The sequence below is a fragment of the Cucurbita pepo genome, chromosome 4 (assembly GCF_057944985.1).
Source record: "Cucurbita pepo subsp. pepo isolate OVF chromosome 4, ASM5794498v1, whole genome shotgun sequence".
In the NCBI taxonomy this organism is placed as follows: domain Eukaryota; kingdom Viridiplantae; phylum Streptophyta; class Magnoliopsida; order Cucurbitales; family Cucurbitaceae; genus Cucurbita; species Cucurbita pepo.
In genome coordinates this window covers 6967930-6982119 of record NC_141801.1, presented here as the reverse complement: position 1 = coordinate 6982119, position 14190 = coordinate 6967930, and the positions used below count along the sequence as shown (strand labels likewise).

Sequence of the window (14190 nt, the reverse complement as noted above, 5' to 3'; positions counted from 1 at the left end):
TAGACAAATTTGAGGAGAAGAATGACAGATTGAAATGATAAAATTCAGAAAAGCAGAAGCAAATCATACCTAGGAGAAGAAAAGATTGGACGTCAGGTGAATTCTCTGATACTCGAAATCAAGATTGCTCCTCCTTACGACAGTCAAACAGTTCTTTTCTCTCTTTTTTAATAAATTTAAATTTGTGTGTATGATTTTAAAATTTTGCTATTTTGTTTATTAATTTTTTTTAATTTTTTTAATTATATTTTTAATTCTGTATCCAAAGATTTTAAAAATAAAGAAATAGATTTTTATTAGCTATAAATTTTAATTGTATCTAATAATTGGTCTATCTATTTAACAATTTTTAAAACTAATATAGTTAGTAAAAAAAAATGGAAGGTTTAAAGTTGAGTGGAAATGCAAAATTAAAATTTATATTTAATTTATATTTTAAATTTATTAGAATCAAAATTAAAATTTTAATAATTTATGAAATAAAAAATTCAACATATAAACTATAAATATAATTTTAAGTGTTTTGATATATAATATTCAAATTAAGTAATATGAATGACAAAATTATAATAAAATACTTTAAAATTATCTACTTTTATATATATATATATATATTTTTTTTTTTTTTTTTTTTGAACTATTTCCATTGAAAATTTAGAAGAAAAAAATTATGAAAATCATAGAAATTGATGAAAATGGTTTGAAATATCCCATAATTTTTTAATTATAGATGAATTAGACTCGGCCTCTCGAAAAAGTAAGACAGTGTTTAGATAAATGTTTGAAAATTTGTGATATAATTGATTATTTTTGTGTCACAGTATCTTAAAGAGTGGATTGGCTCGAGGAGTTGGTCCTAGAAGTCCTAGAAACAAGAGATGAGTTTTAAGTTGTCTAGACGACCCTAAGAACCTAGTAGACCTCCATGGCATCCAAGAATGATAAAGGTAGCTTTCAAGGTGTTATAGCGGGTACGATGCCCACAAATCTTCCACTTTTCTTTCCACTATGGTACCAATGTCAACCGTTCAAATGGATTACCTTGCAGAGCAGATTCGTCCTGAGAGGGGACATATGATTATACGGGTATCTTAGTAGGTGGAAAACACAGGGTGGTCGCTCCCCTGACCTTGAGTGACTAGATGGTCATGTGGGCAAGGTTCACCAACTAACCTCACATGGATGACAAGAGCAGGGTAGCACACACCATATTGTCCCCACTAGAGAGAGTTTTATGAGGTAGCATGTAACGACCCAGATCCCCCGCTAGCAAATATTGTTCTATTTGGGCTTTTCCTTTCGGACTTCCCCTTTCCCTTTCGGGTTTCCCCTCAAGGCTTTAAAACGCGTCTGCTAGGGGAAGGTTTCCACACGCTTATAAAGGGTGATTTGTTCTCCTCCCCACCCAATGTGGGACATCACATAGCACCTCAACCAAAGACACCGGTTACACATTGCTTAGGGCAAAGTAAGCTACCTAAGTCTAAGAAAAATAAAAAAAGAAAGTAGTTCACTCAGATATGGGGTTTGTTGCTCGGCCACTCCATGATGCCAAAGAAGGTGAACCACCTCCTTTGAACCCAACGTGGGTTCGTGAGCAGCTAAAATACAACTCGAAACTTTGAGGCACCCCATATGCTTGGTAGTTATAGACGCTAAGCCTGAACTTCCTAGAGCCTAGAGTATAGCTCATAGATACCTATTGGGTTAAGGATACAATGAGAATTTACAAGTTATATTCCTTGGACCCGTGGAACCATCCTTGGGTCTCTTAATTTTTTTTTCTTTAAATTTACATGGGCACCTTAAGCTTACTCGAGTTCTTATGAAAAAAAAAAGAGTGATTTTCATCTTGTGAAACATATGATCTCAGCTTCATATTTTATTGAGTCCCTAAAAGATAAATTTATTGAATTAGCTACATATGTCATTCTCCCTCATGCAAGCAAAAAACGAGCTATCACCAACATAAACTTATAACTTATGATGAAGATCGAGTCACATGAGATGATCATATAAAATATTAATCTTTTCAATTAACAAATTTAAATAAAAAAATTCATAGTTCATTCTTATACAAATTCATAGTGCAAGATACCACAAGCCACATATCTCCACCTGAACAATTTAAATCTAATGTATTATAACAATTATAAAGTGGGTCGTATCAATTGTGTTACCATGATAAGATATCCAACCTTATCTATATACATTTATAGAACATAATCGTTGAACTTAATCAAAATTATACTAATAACCTTGAATCTTTCAACAAAATTATATTACAAATTAAAAAAAAAATCAAAATTATTATTAATTATTAAATGATAAATCATTAATAGCAAGGATTATAGCATAAATCTTAACAAGTGAGCGTTGAACTTTAGAAAGGTCTAAAATGTCCTTTAACATATTAAAAATTAATCGATCTATTTGATATAAATTTAATTTTATATCTACGGAATTAATTTTATATCTAGTGAAAGTCTAAACTTTCAATTTTATGTCTAATGCAACGGTAAAAAGTTGACAGCTAAATTTTATACCACCGTGAAGAGAGAGAGAGGAGTTTTACTTTTTTATTTTTTATTTTTTATTATAGTATTATTTTAGTTTTTGTTATATAACATGTAAATGTGATAATGAGAATGAATTTAGAGAAACTAAGGAAAATAAATAAATAATTAAAGCTGGTGAAATATTGTTAAAAGGGGTAGGCAGTTTAGTTTGTAAAAGAAGTTTTTGCAGTGTTAATAACCATAAATGAATTGAGAGGCCATGTATTGTGCGTAAAGAAATAACCCAAAAGTTGCCATCAATGGAAGCTATGCCGTAATTGTCTTCATTTAGTCTTCCTTCACTCTCAAACCAATTTGCTTTACCCTAAAGACCTCCAATGTTTGATACTCATTTTATATTTACCCAATTCACATCATATATAACCCCCTCTCATTTCCCCCTTCTTTTATCACCCAACACGATAATCCATGGCCTACATCGCTGCCATTTCCGTCCTCGTCTTTGCTGTCATCGCCACATCTTGTGCTGCAGATACCGACCTACTTCAAGATATTTGCGTTGCCGATCTCGCTTCTGGTATTTCCAACTTCAACTCTTTCTATATATCATTTACTTTACTTCAACTCTAGTCTTGACTCTACAATGGCTAATTTTGGCAGGGACTAAAGTGAATGGGTTTGTATGCAAGACGAATGTATCTGCCACCGACTTCTTCTTCGATGGACTTGCCAAACCCGGTCTCACCAACACTACATCAGGCGCAGTGGTTACTGGAGCCAATGTACAAAAAATCCCAGGTCTTAACACTCTAGGAGTGTCTCTTGCTCGTATCGACTATGCCCCTGGTGGCCTCAATCCACCTCACACACACCCACGTGCCACCGAGGTTGTGTTTGTTCTCGAAGGTCAGCTGGACGTTGGGTTCATCACTACAGGCAATGTGTTGATATCTAAGTCCATCAAGAAGGGAGAAATATTTGTTTTCCCAAAGGGATTGGTTCACTTCCAGAAGAACAATGGGAAGGAAGCTGCTGCAGTGATTGCAGCATTCAATAGCCAATTACCGGGAACTCAGTCTCTTGCTGCCACTCTATTTGCGGCAACTCCTTCAGTGCCGGACAACGTACTCACCAAGGCTTTCCAAGTTGGTACTAAGGAGATAGAGAAAATCAAGTCTCGCTTTGCTCCCAAAAAGTAAACAAAAACTAAGGCTTCATTCAGATAAACACTGTAATTTCAATGCATGTTTCTTTCAACATACTTGTGCTAATCCTAAAGATATCATTGTTCGTTTGATATGTGTTCTATTCTACTCTGAATCCCATACTTGAGCGCAGTAAACACATGTTCTAGAGAGTAAAATAAAGCTGTTATAAGTCATTCTGAAATTTCTCAAGCCCTATAATCTGTATTTGATAGGCCAAATGGAAATCTATTGCCATCTAAGACACCAGAATATGGAAAAAAAGAGTTATGCATAGATATCATCAAACAATGACTCTGACGAAATTGGTAGAGATTTTACTTCAAACATGCCTGTTGCCTGCCATCTGGGATTGCGAATAGGACTATCGGTTTCGATGGCCTGACATATGGAACATCACATCTGAAATATCCCTTCCTCTCTAACTGCAAAATGTCTCCACGCTTTAGATTTCGCATGTTTGAATCCCCCAGAGCAACTGTCTCCTTTTTCGTGCATGGATTTAATGCATCAAGAAAATCCTCTCCTTCGTCGAGCTGCAAATGCAAGTTAAAAGAGGCTAAAATCATTAGCTTCTAGAGCCACTTTCCTAACAAGATCAGAACAATAATGAGCAACAAAAAGTCGCACCCCACAAATTGTTACAAGAGACAAACAGTCATATGCATATTCCTTGTATGACGAGGTTTGCCGAGAATTTCTACCCATGTAACACAGCTCGGGTTAACATCTAATTTCATAAATCCTTGATGTACAAACCCGTTTATCTTTCATACTGAATAATATTGTTTAGTACAGAACATTGTTCATACTTCGTTCATACTTCGCAAACTGGCTTGCCTACTTGCACATATATATGATCCAACCTACTCATCACTAGAGAAGCAAGTGATGAAAGTTGCAATCTGACTTCTGAAAACGACACAAAAATCTCAATGCGTGTATGCATAGTTTTAGACTTAAGTCACATCTATCCTTCAGAGTTTCAAAACCAACAGGAAAGAGAGAATATAATATCACAATCAAACCAATGAAACTAACTCGCATCATTTAACATAAGAAAATTGCTTATGATACCAAATAATGACTGTCCATACCTTCTTTTTTGTGATTAGATAATCAAACTCCATAAGCGAGAGGGTGACTAGTTCGTTTATATCTGGCAGCCAAGTGGCCTTCAACTTTGTGGTCTTTACAGAACCTTCGAGATGTAAAATTCCGGACATCTGTGTGACAAATCCATCTTGGTCCTTCTCGATGCGTTTTACTATTGCATTACCCCAGTCCATTAAGGTGATTTCTTCATCCACCTTGATACATTGCGCATCCACTTGGTCAATCAATATCCCCTTTGTGAAAGTTGTAGATTTTTCACCAGCAGCTTCATATTTTTTATGCTTTGGTATTACTCGGACGAATGGTTTTTCTGGACCATTATCAAGGGTAAATAACACACGTCGCTCTTCTACAACAGCAGTATGTCTGGGACACACAGGATCTATAATCTTTTTATTAATGGTCCATAGTTTATCCCACTCCATAAGGTTGAGATTTTTTGATGCCCCCTGAAATAAAGAAAAGAAATATATGAGAGCAGCTTTCATAAAGATGCATATCATGGAATCCTAGTTTCCAACCTTAAAAAAAATGAAACGAGCATGATATCTATCATTTACTGGTGCTATATAAGGATCATTATGAAGTACTCTCATCTTCTATAGAACTAAAAACCAAGTGTTCAATGACAAATTTATAGCGCTCACTGGGGCTATGACGGAAAAAATGCTTTTAAGCTATTGCAAGTGAATTCCAGCTTTTGGCAGTATTAGACCAAGACTTATAACTGACTTTGGAATAAACACCAACTAAAGGATTTTATTTAAAACCCAAAAATTGTCGCACCTGTTCAAGGATAAACTGTATTAAAGCTTCAATTTTTAAACCTCTTCGAACAATTCCTTGTACTGTTGGAAAACGGGGATCATCCCACCCATCAACCTTCCCATTTTGAACAAACCATAAAAGCTTACGCTTGCTGAGAAGTGTATACACCAGGTTCAACCGGCTAAATTCATATATATGAACCTTTCTTAGACCCATATCTTCCTGGATTCGGTAGTACTGGGCATTGCGGTCATGGTATTCGCTGGACCGAAGTGCATGTGTAATGCCTTCAATAGAATCAACAAACGGACAGCAAAAATCATAAGTTGGGTATATCTTATACTTGGAACCAATCCGATGGTGGGGAATAGGATTACAACGGTAATACACTGGATCTCTAAGGGATTTGTTAGGATCCTGCATATCAAGTTTTCCACGAAGACAGCAAAGTAAACCCTTCTCAGTTCCTAATATCATCTCCTTCCATAACCTAAGATTCTCTTCAGGACTATTGCTTCTATGTTTTGATTCAATGCCTTCCATTCGTTCTTTTTGCATCTGCTCACGTGGAGTATCATCAACATATGCTTTACCCTGACGAATTAAGTTTTCAGCCATTTCCATTAATTGAGGGAAGTAATCTGAAGTATATGTGACAGTTTCATACTTTATACCCAGTGTTTCAATGTCTTTCAGAAGATTTTCTACAAACTCATTACTTTCTTTAGCTGGATTTGTATCATCAAACCTGATAATGACTTCACCATTGTACCGCTGGGCAAAATACTGATTCAACAATGCTGCTTTTGAGTGCCCAATGTGAAGATATCCACTAGGCTCAGGTGCAAAACGCAAACGCACCTTCCCAAACTCCGCATTTGGAAGATCAACTTCAAATGTAGATCTGCTTCCCTGTTTCCCCTTATCAGAGGTGTCCTGACTGACACTATTTGTCTTTTGACTGAGACCCTGTTGATCCTTCAATTTTGCTCCTGAAGACTTTCCGCCTCTTTTGCCAACATATGTAGTTAAGACATCATCCAAGTCAACACAATATTCTGCTAAGAGTGAATTAAACCACCGTTGAAGATTTGGGTACTTCTTTGACTTTCTCAAGCTTTCCCACCGTTGCCCAGTTCCTGTAAAGAATACAATATCATAGTATCAATAAGTCAACTCTCTCTCATTCGATAAATATTTGTGTATGAGTGTGCCTGTGTATATGCGTGTCCTTGTATAAGTAGGCCTGTGGATTGAAAACAAGGAACATTATGATAAACTTAAATAAACAAACACGGCATGGCATCTTATCTTTTTTTCTCTCTCTGTCTCAAGATAGGCATTGTGATGAAGAAAAAGATTAAGCAGAAGATTTATTTTCTTTATTGAAAAAAAAAATTACCTGCTAAACCAGACCAGACAGCTACATCTGCAACTGACAAAGAATGACCAACAAGAAATGTGCATTTTTCCAAGTACTTATCAACATAACTGCATGCACTCTCAAATGCAGAACCAGACGAAAGGATAGGAGCATACTCTAGCCATTCGTCAATCTGGGGTTAAAATCCATGCATTGATATGAAGGAAGTTCAATTATCAGAAGTTAGCCCATACACAATCATGAAAATAAATAAATAGCAAGCCATACAAAAGAATAAACATTAAGATGTTATTGCATTTATTTTTCAACTTACCTGACTGGACTCGTATGCATTCTGTCCATAGAAATTAGGAATGTTGGCAACTCGACCAATATAACGTAGAAGCACAGACGTTCCATGCAACTTCAGCCTACAACAGGTTAACTTGACTTAAGCATTGAGGAAAAGTCTACTAAATATCTTTCCTTTCACTCATATCAAATGGAGAGGAAAAATCCTTCTAAAATTTAATGGCAGGAGTATAGTGCAAGCTTTCAAAGACAAATGTCTAGTTGATATGATTTACAACTGGATCAAAGGTTGTGCAAGCAAGATTTAAAATAATCACAATGTTACAACAGCACAAGTAAAATTCCAACTCATAAACCATAAAAAAATGTAAGTAGACCATGATAACAAATGAAGCATCCCTCCGTGTTTTTGATAAAACAACCAATAAAGTACCAATGGATGTCATGGCATACACAGTGTATTCATGCAATAACGTGATTATCTATAAATTGTAGTTCATTAGAGATCCATTCCTAAATTCAAGTGAAGATGTACTACATGAAAGTTTGGAAGATAAATTTCATGTACAAAAAGTAGGAAAATTTGGAAAATATGAGAAAATAATAATCAGGAAAGATGGAGTTGCCTCTGGTGCCAATGGATTATACAGAGAGTACATCCAAGAACATTTACTCTGAACATAAATTATGGATTTGAAAGTTAAAAACTAATGCAGAGAAAGCAATGGAAGCAGTGTTAGAATCCACAAATAGGTAAAAACGTCTAAATTTTAACTTCAAAATAACCAATATGAAAAACTTGAGCTTCAACTAGTTTTCTAATTCCGACCAGAAATAACTAAACCGCAGAAGTTTAGTTTATCCCCTACTCAATAATCAATATCATAAGCTTCCTCAGTAGACACATGTATACAACAAACTCTGTACATTCATCAATGATTGTCACGCCTTCTTTTCCTTGTCTGTTTCTTGTTTCTTCGCGCAATCAAGTTTATAGATCCAACGATAAAATGGCTATTAAAAAACATTGATACACGATCGGTTTAAGTTTCAGAGACATGAGGCTATTATAAACATATTTCTGCATAACCAAGCTATTCGACTTCACAGCATCAACATCAACTCAAGAAATAACCAAAACCAGAAAGAGGGACAAAATTGAAGAACGGAAAATAATTGTAATAAAAAGTGCTATTAATCAAAATCAATAGCTTCTGAAGGTCAAATCTCAAACCTTCTAAAGTTACACAAGATAAAATTAGCCAAGAGAGAGAGAGAGAGAGAGAGATTTGATCATCATACCCGCTGCTGAACAGAAATGTGGGAGCGGAGCCAGAAGGAAGTGAAGAATCTGCAGGAGAAGTAATACCAGCAATCTTAGCCGCCACAATGACAGAGAGTGGAGGGCAATCGGCCGGAAATGACAAAAGCTTAACATCCATAATCCTCAACACCAGCAGAAACGATCAAATACAGACTGAAATTGAAGCAAATCTTAGGGTTTTAGATAGGAAAAACAACACGGAAAGAAGGCAAATCGTGGGGTATGGAAAAAGAAAAACAAGCAGAGAGGTGGTGGAATGGTAAACAGCCGCCGAAGATCTTCAATATCTACCCGCAGAATACGACCTACAATATTTATCTACGAAAATCGCACGCTGGAAGCATTTGAGGAATTTTGAACCCAAGGGAACATAGATTATAAATATCTATGGGCCAATACCTCCTATCTTATTTGACAACTAAAATTGCACAACTACGTTTATGGATAAGTTGGTTGAGTTTTTGGTTAAAATAAAAACAAAAATTTGGAATCACCCGCGATTACTAGCGATTCCGGCTTCATGCAGGCGAGTTGCAGCCTACAATCCGAACTATAGCTCACCCTCGCGGGATCACGACCCTTTGTCCCGGCCATTGTAGCACGTGTGTCGCCCAAGGCATAAGGGGCATGATGACTTGACGTCATCCTCACCTTCCTCCGGCTTATCACTGGCAGTCTGCTCAAGGTTCCAACCTCAACGGTTGGCAACTAAACATGAGGGTTGCGCTCGTAGCGGGACTATTGGGTAGGTTGGATTTTTCTTTCTGTACACATCGAACATAAAGATCTCATAGATGCCTCTGAGACAACAGAAAATTGAAAGATCTGAAACTACATGATAATCGTCGGAGATTTTGAACGACGATAACATATGTTATAAATATCTATGGGTCGAAGACGACCTACATTATTTAACCGAAAAAATTGTACAAACTATGCTAATAGGTAGTAGTCGGTTTCATGTTTTATCAAAATAAAAATACCAATCTGGAATCGAGTAGATTTGATTTGCTTTTAAACGTTGAATTGAGATATCTCGAAAGAGGGTAGACCGAAAGGGTTCAACAAAGAAAAGTAAGACAGTGTGTCACCGATAGGGTTCAACAAAGAAAAAGCTTAGACATGGATATACCTCAACCCCAGTAGCCCTTAGCTCATGCACGCCCTCGCCTTGATCGTGTCACCTAGTCTTCATCTGATAAGGTGTAAGTAGCATGAATGAGTATATAAATAGTCAGTAAGTAGTTTGCTTGTATGTTTCTAGTTCGTTATTAAAGCTTATAACATTGTTTTTTTTTTTTTTTTCAAATTGTTTTCAACGCATTTCCCCACCCACGTTTTTCAAAACATTTCTCTTAAACATAACTCGAGGCTCGAGCATATGCTGACGATTACGCGAAGTCCAAATTTTTCATGGCTGACTTATTCGATGGGTTAGAACAAGTGTCGCATAATCATTGTCCCGCTGTTGCAAGAGTGTGCTTGTGATACCAATCTACTTGTGACACGTGACTGCACAAAAACACGCATCCTACCCCCTCTCAGACATGTCTATATCGGGGCATGGTGATGCGCAAGGAGGCTTCTGTATGTGGTGGAACGTGACTCGACGTGAGACCCCTTTTAAGCCTAATTTGACTCCCATTCGACTGTTTTCCATATCGGTTTTGATACTAACCTAAATTTCATTTGATTCAGAACCTACCAACGAGTTTTCAAAAAATTTAGGGATCCAAACTAGTGGAAAAAGAAAGCTTCGAATGGCACACTTCATCCCGATAAATAACCACCTGGACTATAGGCAGGTGATACTTGTAGGGATCGCTAGAACCTGCTAGCATGCGAGCATAATTGATATGAACCAAGAGACATCATTCATACAATATACTTCAATGAAGATGCGAAGAAAATGTTGTCCAAATTATCAAAAGAGGTTGCAATTCATGTCACATTGAAGAGGAATGAAGTTTGATGGTTATAAATTTTGGGTGGGTTACAATTTAGAGTAATTTAGAGTTATTGTATTTTAAGACATTTTATTTACTTTAGGTTATATTTACATAATGGCTAATTATGGCCATTAAGTATGAATGTTACAACTTTTGGAATGCCTTTAATAGTAATGATATGAACAACGACCAACGAATTTCCATACCTCAAGGTCCAATTACAAGGACGAGAGCCAAGAAGCTACAACAAACCTTATACAGTTATATTCAAGCTATGGTGAGCTCATCAAAGGAAATTCTAGAAGACGTTGGAGACCTCCCTTATATGTTATGCAAAGTTGAGCTTCAAGACAGAGATGAATTAAATGCACTTTAAGTTGCATTTAATGAACTCGGCTGAATTTATTAAATAGTCCAAGGATGACTAATAAGCACATTTTATTATTTGCATTATTTAATTATAGTTTAACTATTTGTTTTCATATTTAAGCTAGTTTTAAATATAGAAGTTAAGGTTATATGGTAACCCATATAGGTTACTATATTCCACCGTTAACTAGCCATTTTAATATGGAGGTTATGTATTTCTCATTTACTAGCCCATTTAATTTTGGAGTTATGTATCATATAGGTTAAGGTTTGTAAAGACTATATAAAGACTTCTTTTCTTTGATTAGACATCAGATTTTGGAATTAAGAATAGAATTTCTATTTTAGCTTTGTTGAGAGCTAAACTTTCTTTGCAAATTCTTGTGTTTAGAACTTACATGTAGAGTCATTCAAGTGGTATTGATCAAACCTCTTGTGGAGTGATTCGAATCACGAGTTTAGAAACGAGTTTTCTTTACTCTTGATCTTGATCATCAAGGTAATTCGTTCCATACTTTCCCTTGGGTTGATTTCCATATCAATAATGTACCTTAGGTAGTTAGAATATGTGTGATTAGGACTTAGAATGAACCATTTGGATAATTATGGCATGTATATTATAAAATTACCAAATTGCCCTTGGGTGTCCAGCGTCCTCCCCGAGCACTAAGGAGAGATTTCCAGTATGTCATCGTATTAGCATTATCCATATACTATATATTCTTTAGGTTATTTATGTCAGACATATTATTCAATATTACATTAATAACCTTAGTTTTTTTTTTTTTTTAAATAAATATTATTAGTTTAAGTGGAGAACGGTCATAATCTTAACAAGAAGAGAGTAAAGTTACGACTCTCATGTGTAGTCAGTCAAAAGGTGCACCCATCGATGCAATTGCGGAGGACCTTCTAACACACGAGAAAAGTGGGCACAATAACATATTCTTTCTATTTTTGTTTGTTTTTCTTTTAATAGCGTTTTACTTAAAATTCTAACGTGAAAAAGCTATTAAAAGGTATATTTGTGAGCGTATAAATATGTAAACCCTCCATATGAATTAATTGAGCAAAACAGACAAAAAATAAATAAAAAATAAATGGCATCTTCTAGTTTTCTTGCAGTCTCTTTGATTGTCCTTTCAGTTCTGTTCTTCAATCATGCAGCTTCCCAAAACAACATCGCTTCCACCATCTGCAAGAAAACTAGAAACCCTTCTTTTTGTTTTAACGTGTTGAAATCTGCTGGCACCACAAACTTGAAAGGACTGGCCACCTTCACCCTTAACCTTGCCCACGACAAGACTGTTAAAAGCCGTGCCCTCGCCCAGTCCCTGGCGTCCAAGGCAGCCAATCCCAAGCTTAAGGAGCGATATGCCACCTGTGCTGAACTCTACGACAATGCCACCGGCGACATCGAGGATGGGAAGGTCAACTTGGGGAAAGGTGACTACAATGGCGTCAACATTAAGGCGTCTGCAGCCATGACGGAGGCCGGCGACTGTTTGGACAGCTTTGCACAGCCGCCAAAGGACCCATCGGCGCTGTCGGGCAATGGAAAGACTGTGGAAGATATTTGTAGTATCATCTTGGTTATAGCCAATCTTCTTCTTGGGCGTGCGTAACTCCTTTTTGTAATGCCATGAATCAATAATATGTCTGGTTTGAATCCTATAAATTTGGACGACATCTTCGCTTTTACTCTCATGCTTTGATAAAATCAAAACGGTCACTTTTAATAGTAATTGACTTAGGAGAACGGAATATTACAACATTTAAACAATAGGAGGCACCTCTTCTCCCGAAGTTACTGAGACTATTTTATGAGTTCCTTAGAGAGTTGTCTCGTGCTCCACGTATTCTCTCCTACCCACCTATGTCGGTTTTGGGTATAGGTACCTTTTTATTGAAGGTTGTTTTAGATTTTCCCATGAGTTACTTCAGTGTCGTAGCCCTGGTACTCGAACATAATGTTCGAGGTATTTTCTCACCCTGAAAAAACAGGGACACCTTACTGGTCTTCAACATTTTAAACCTTAATTTGAGTATCATTTCAACATTTTAGTCACTCTAAATCTAATATGACTCGATAACCCAACTAATCTATACCTTGTGAGTGATTCGAATCTTAAACTGTAAAATCCTAAAAACAATATTTGTTAGCGATGAGCTTGGATTATTGCTTGGATTGTTACAAATGGTATTAGAGCCAGGCACCGAGCAGTCTGAAAAAAAAGTAAAGCTCAAAGAGAACAATATCAGCTAGCGATGAGCTTGGATTATTACAAATAATATCTTCTAGCAGGAGCATTGTCTTCTCATGACATTAATGCTGCTTTACATGATTTGATGTGTTGAGTTTCATGCCAAGAACGTTCCACTAGAATTGATCATCTTTCACTTCTCCGACCTTCGTTTCTTCTTTCACTTCAAAATCAAATGAAACGAATCGTACAGGCACAAGACCTTTGAATGTGTAATCCGCCTACTATCTCATTTCCGTTGGGAGATAATCAATCCAAGAAGCCTCTCTTGTCAAATACACCGACCAAAAAAAGGCTCATCCAATTCCTTGGGGAGGTCAATCAACATAACCCGTCTACATCAAATCATTCATAGAACCATCAAGTTTTAGTGCTTTGACAATCTCACGCTTATTTTAGGTTAATATTTATACTCGAAAGCTACTTCCTAAAGTTATAGTAATATAAAGTTATAGGCCATTCCATTTCCACAAAATACCCACACCCAAGTTTCATAGCTTTGGGTCCGCTATCTCGATTATGATTTTCCTACCCCCAGAGGGCAAATGGGGCAAAATCCTTCCCTTTTTGGCCCGTTGTGGGCGAGGAGGGATTCAAACCCCTGACACCATGGTTCGTAGCCACGTGCTCTAATCCTCTAAGCTATAAGCCACACCCTGTCTCCACTAGATCTCTTCCCTGGGGTACCCTAAAAAAAAGGAACCTTTCCTCCCTCGGCCATTTCGAGTTAAGAAGATGTGAAAGTTCACATTCTTTTTTATGTTGGAATCCAAAAAAAATAGGGTTACAATCCAACCCAACTCAACTCTACCATACTTATTATTGGTATTTGAAACCCATGTCGAGTTCTCTTAAATATTTGATATTTGAAATTTATTCGGGCTACTCGGGTCATCAGCCCAACTAACCTAACCAACCCAAATAAAAGATTTCTCAAACCCGACCCGACCCAAGAGAAGGTAAGAAATCTAACCCAAAATAAAAAAAAAAAAAAAAAAAAA

General features: G+C 36.5%; 2 protein-coding genes and 1 pseudogene across 2 annotated transcripts; 2 read left to right on the top strand and 1 right to left on the bottom strand.

The window, feature by feature from the left end:
* Positions 1-2758: 2758 nt before the first annotated feature.
* LOC111793067 (germin-like protein 5-1) lies at positions 2759-3839 on the top strand. Its single transcript, XM_023674778.2, has 2 exons — positions 2759-3096; positions 3180-3839. Exons 1-2 carry the CDS (start codon positions 2988-2990, stop codon positions 3716-3718), a joined length of 648 nt encoding a protein of 215 aa, XP_023530546.1. The 5' UTR covers positions 2759-2987; the 3' UTR covers positions 3719-3839.
* Positions 3716-8970, bottom strand: LOC111793066 (glutamate--tRNA ligase, cytoplasmic). Its single transcript, XM_023674777.2, has 6 exons — positions 8586-8970; positions 7306-7402; positions 7011-7164; positions 5627-6747; positions 4822-5289; positions 3716-4260 (listed from the first exon to the last, which is right to left on the bottom strand). The coding sequence occupies exons 1-6, from the start codon at positions 8723-8725 to the stop codon at positions 4042-4044; spliced, it is 2199 nt and encodes a 732-aa protein (XP_023530545.1). The 5' UTR covers positions 8726-8970; the 3' UTR covers positions 3716-4041.
* Positions 8971-11998: 3028 nt separating this feature from the next.
* LOC111792708 (pectinesterase inhibitor pseudogene) lies at positions 11999-12603 on the top strand (annotated as a pseudogene).
* Positions 12604-14190: the final 1587 nt, after the last annotated feature.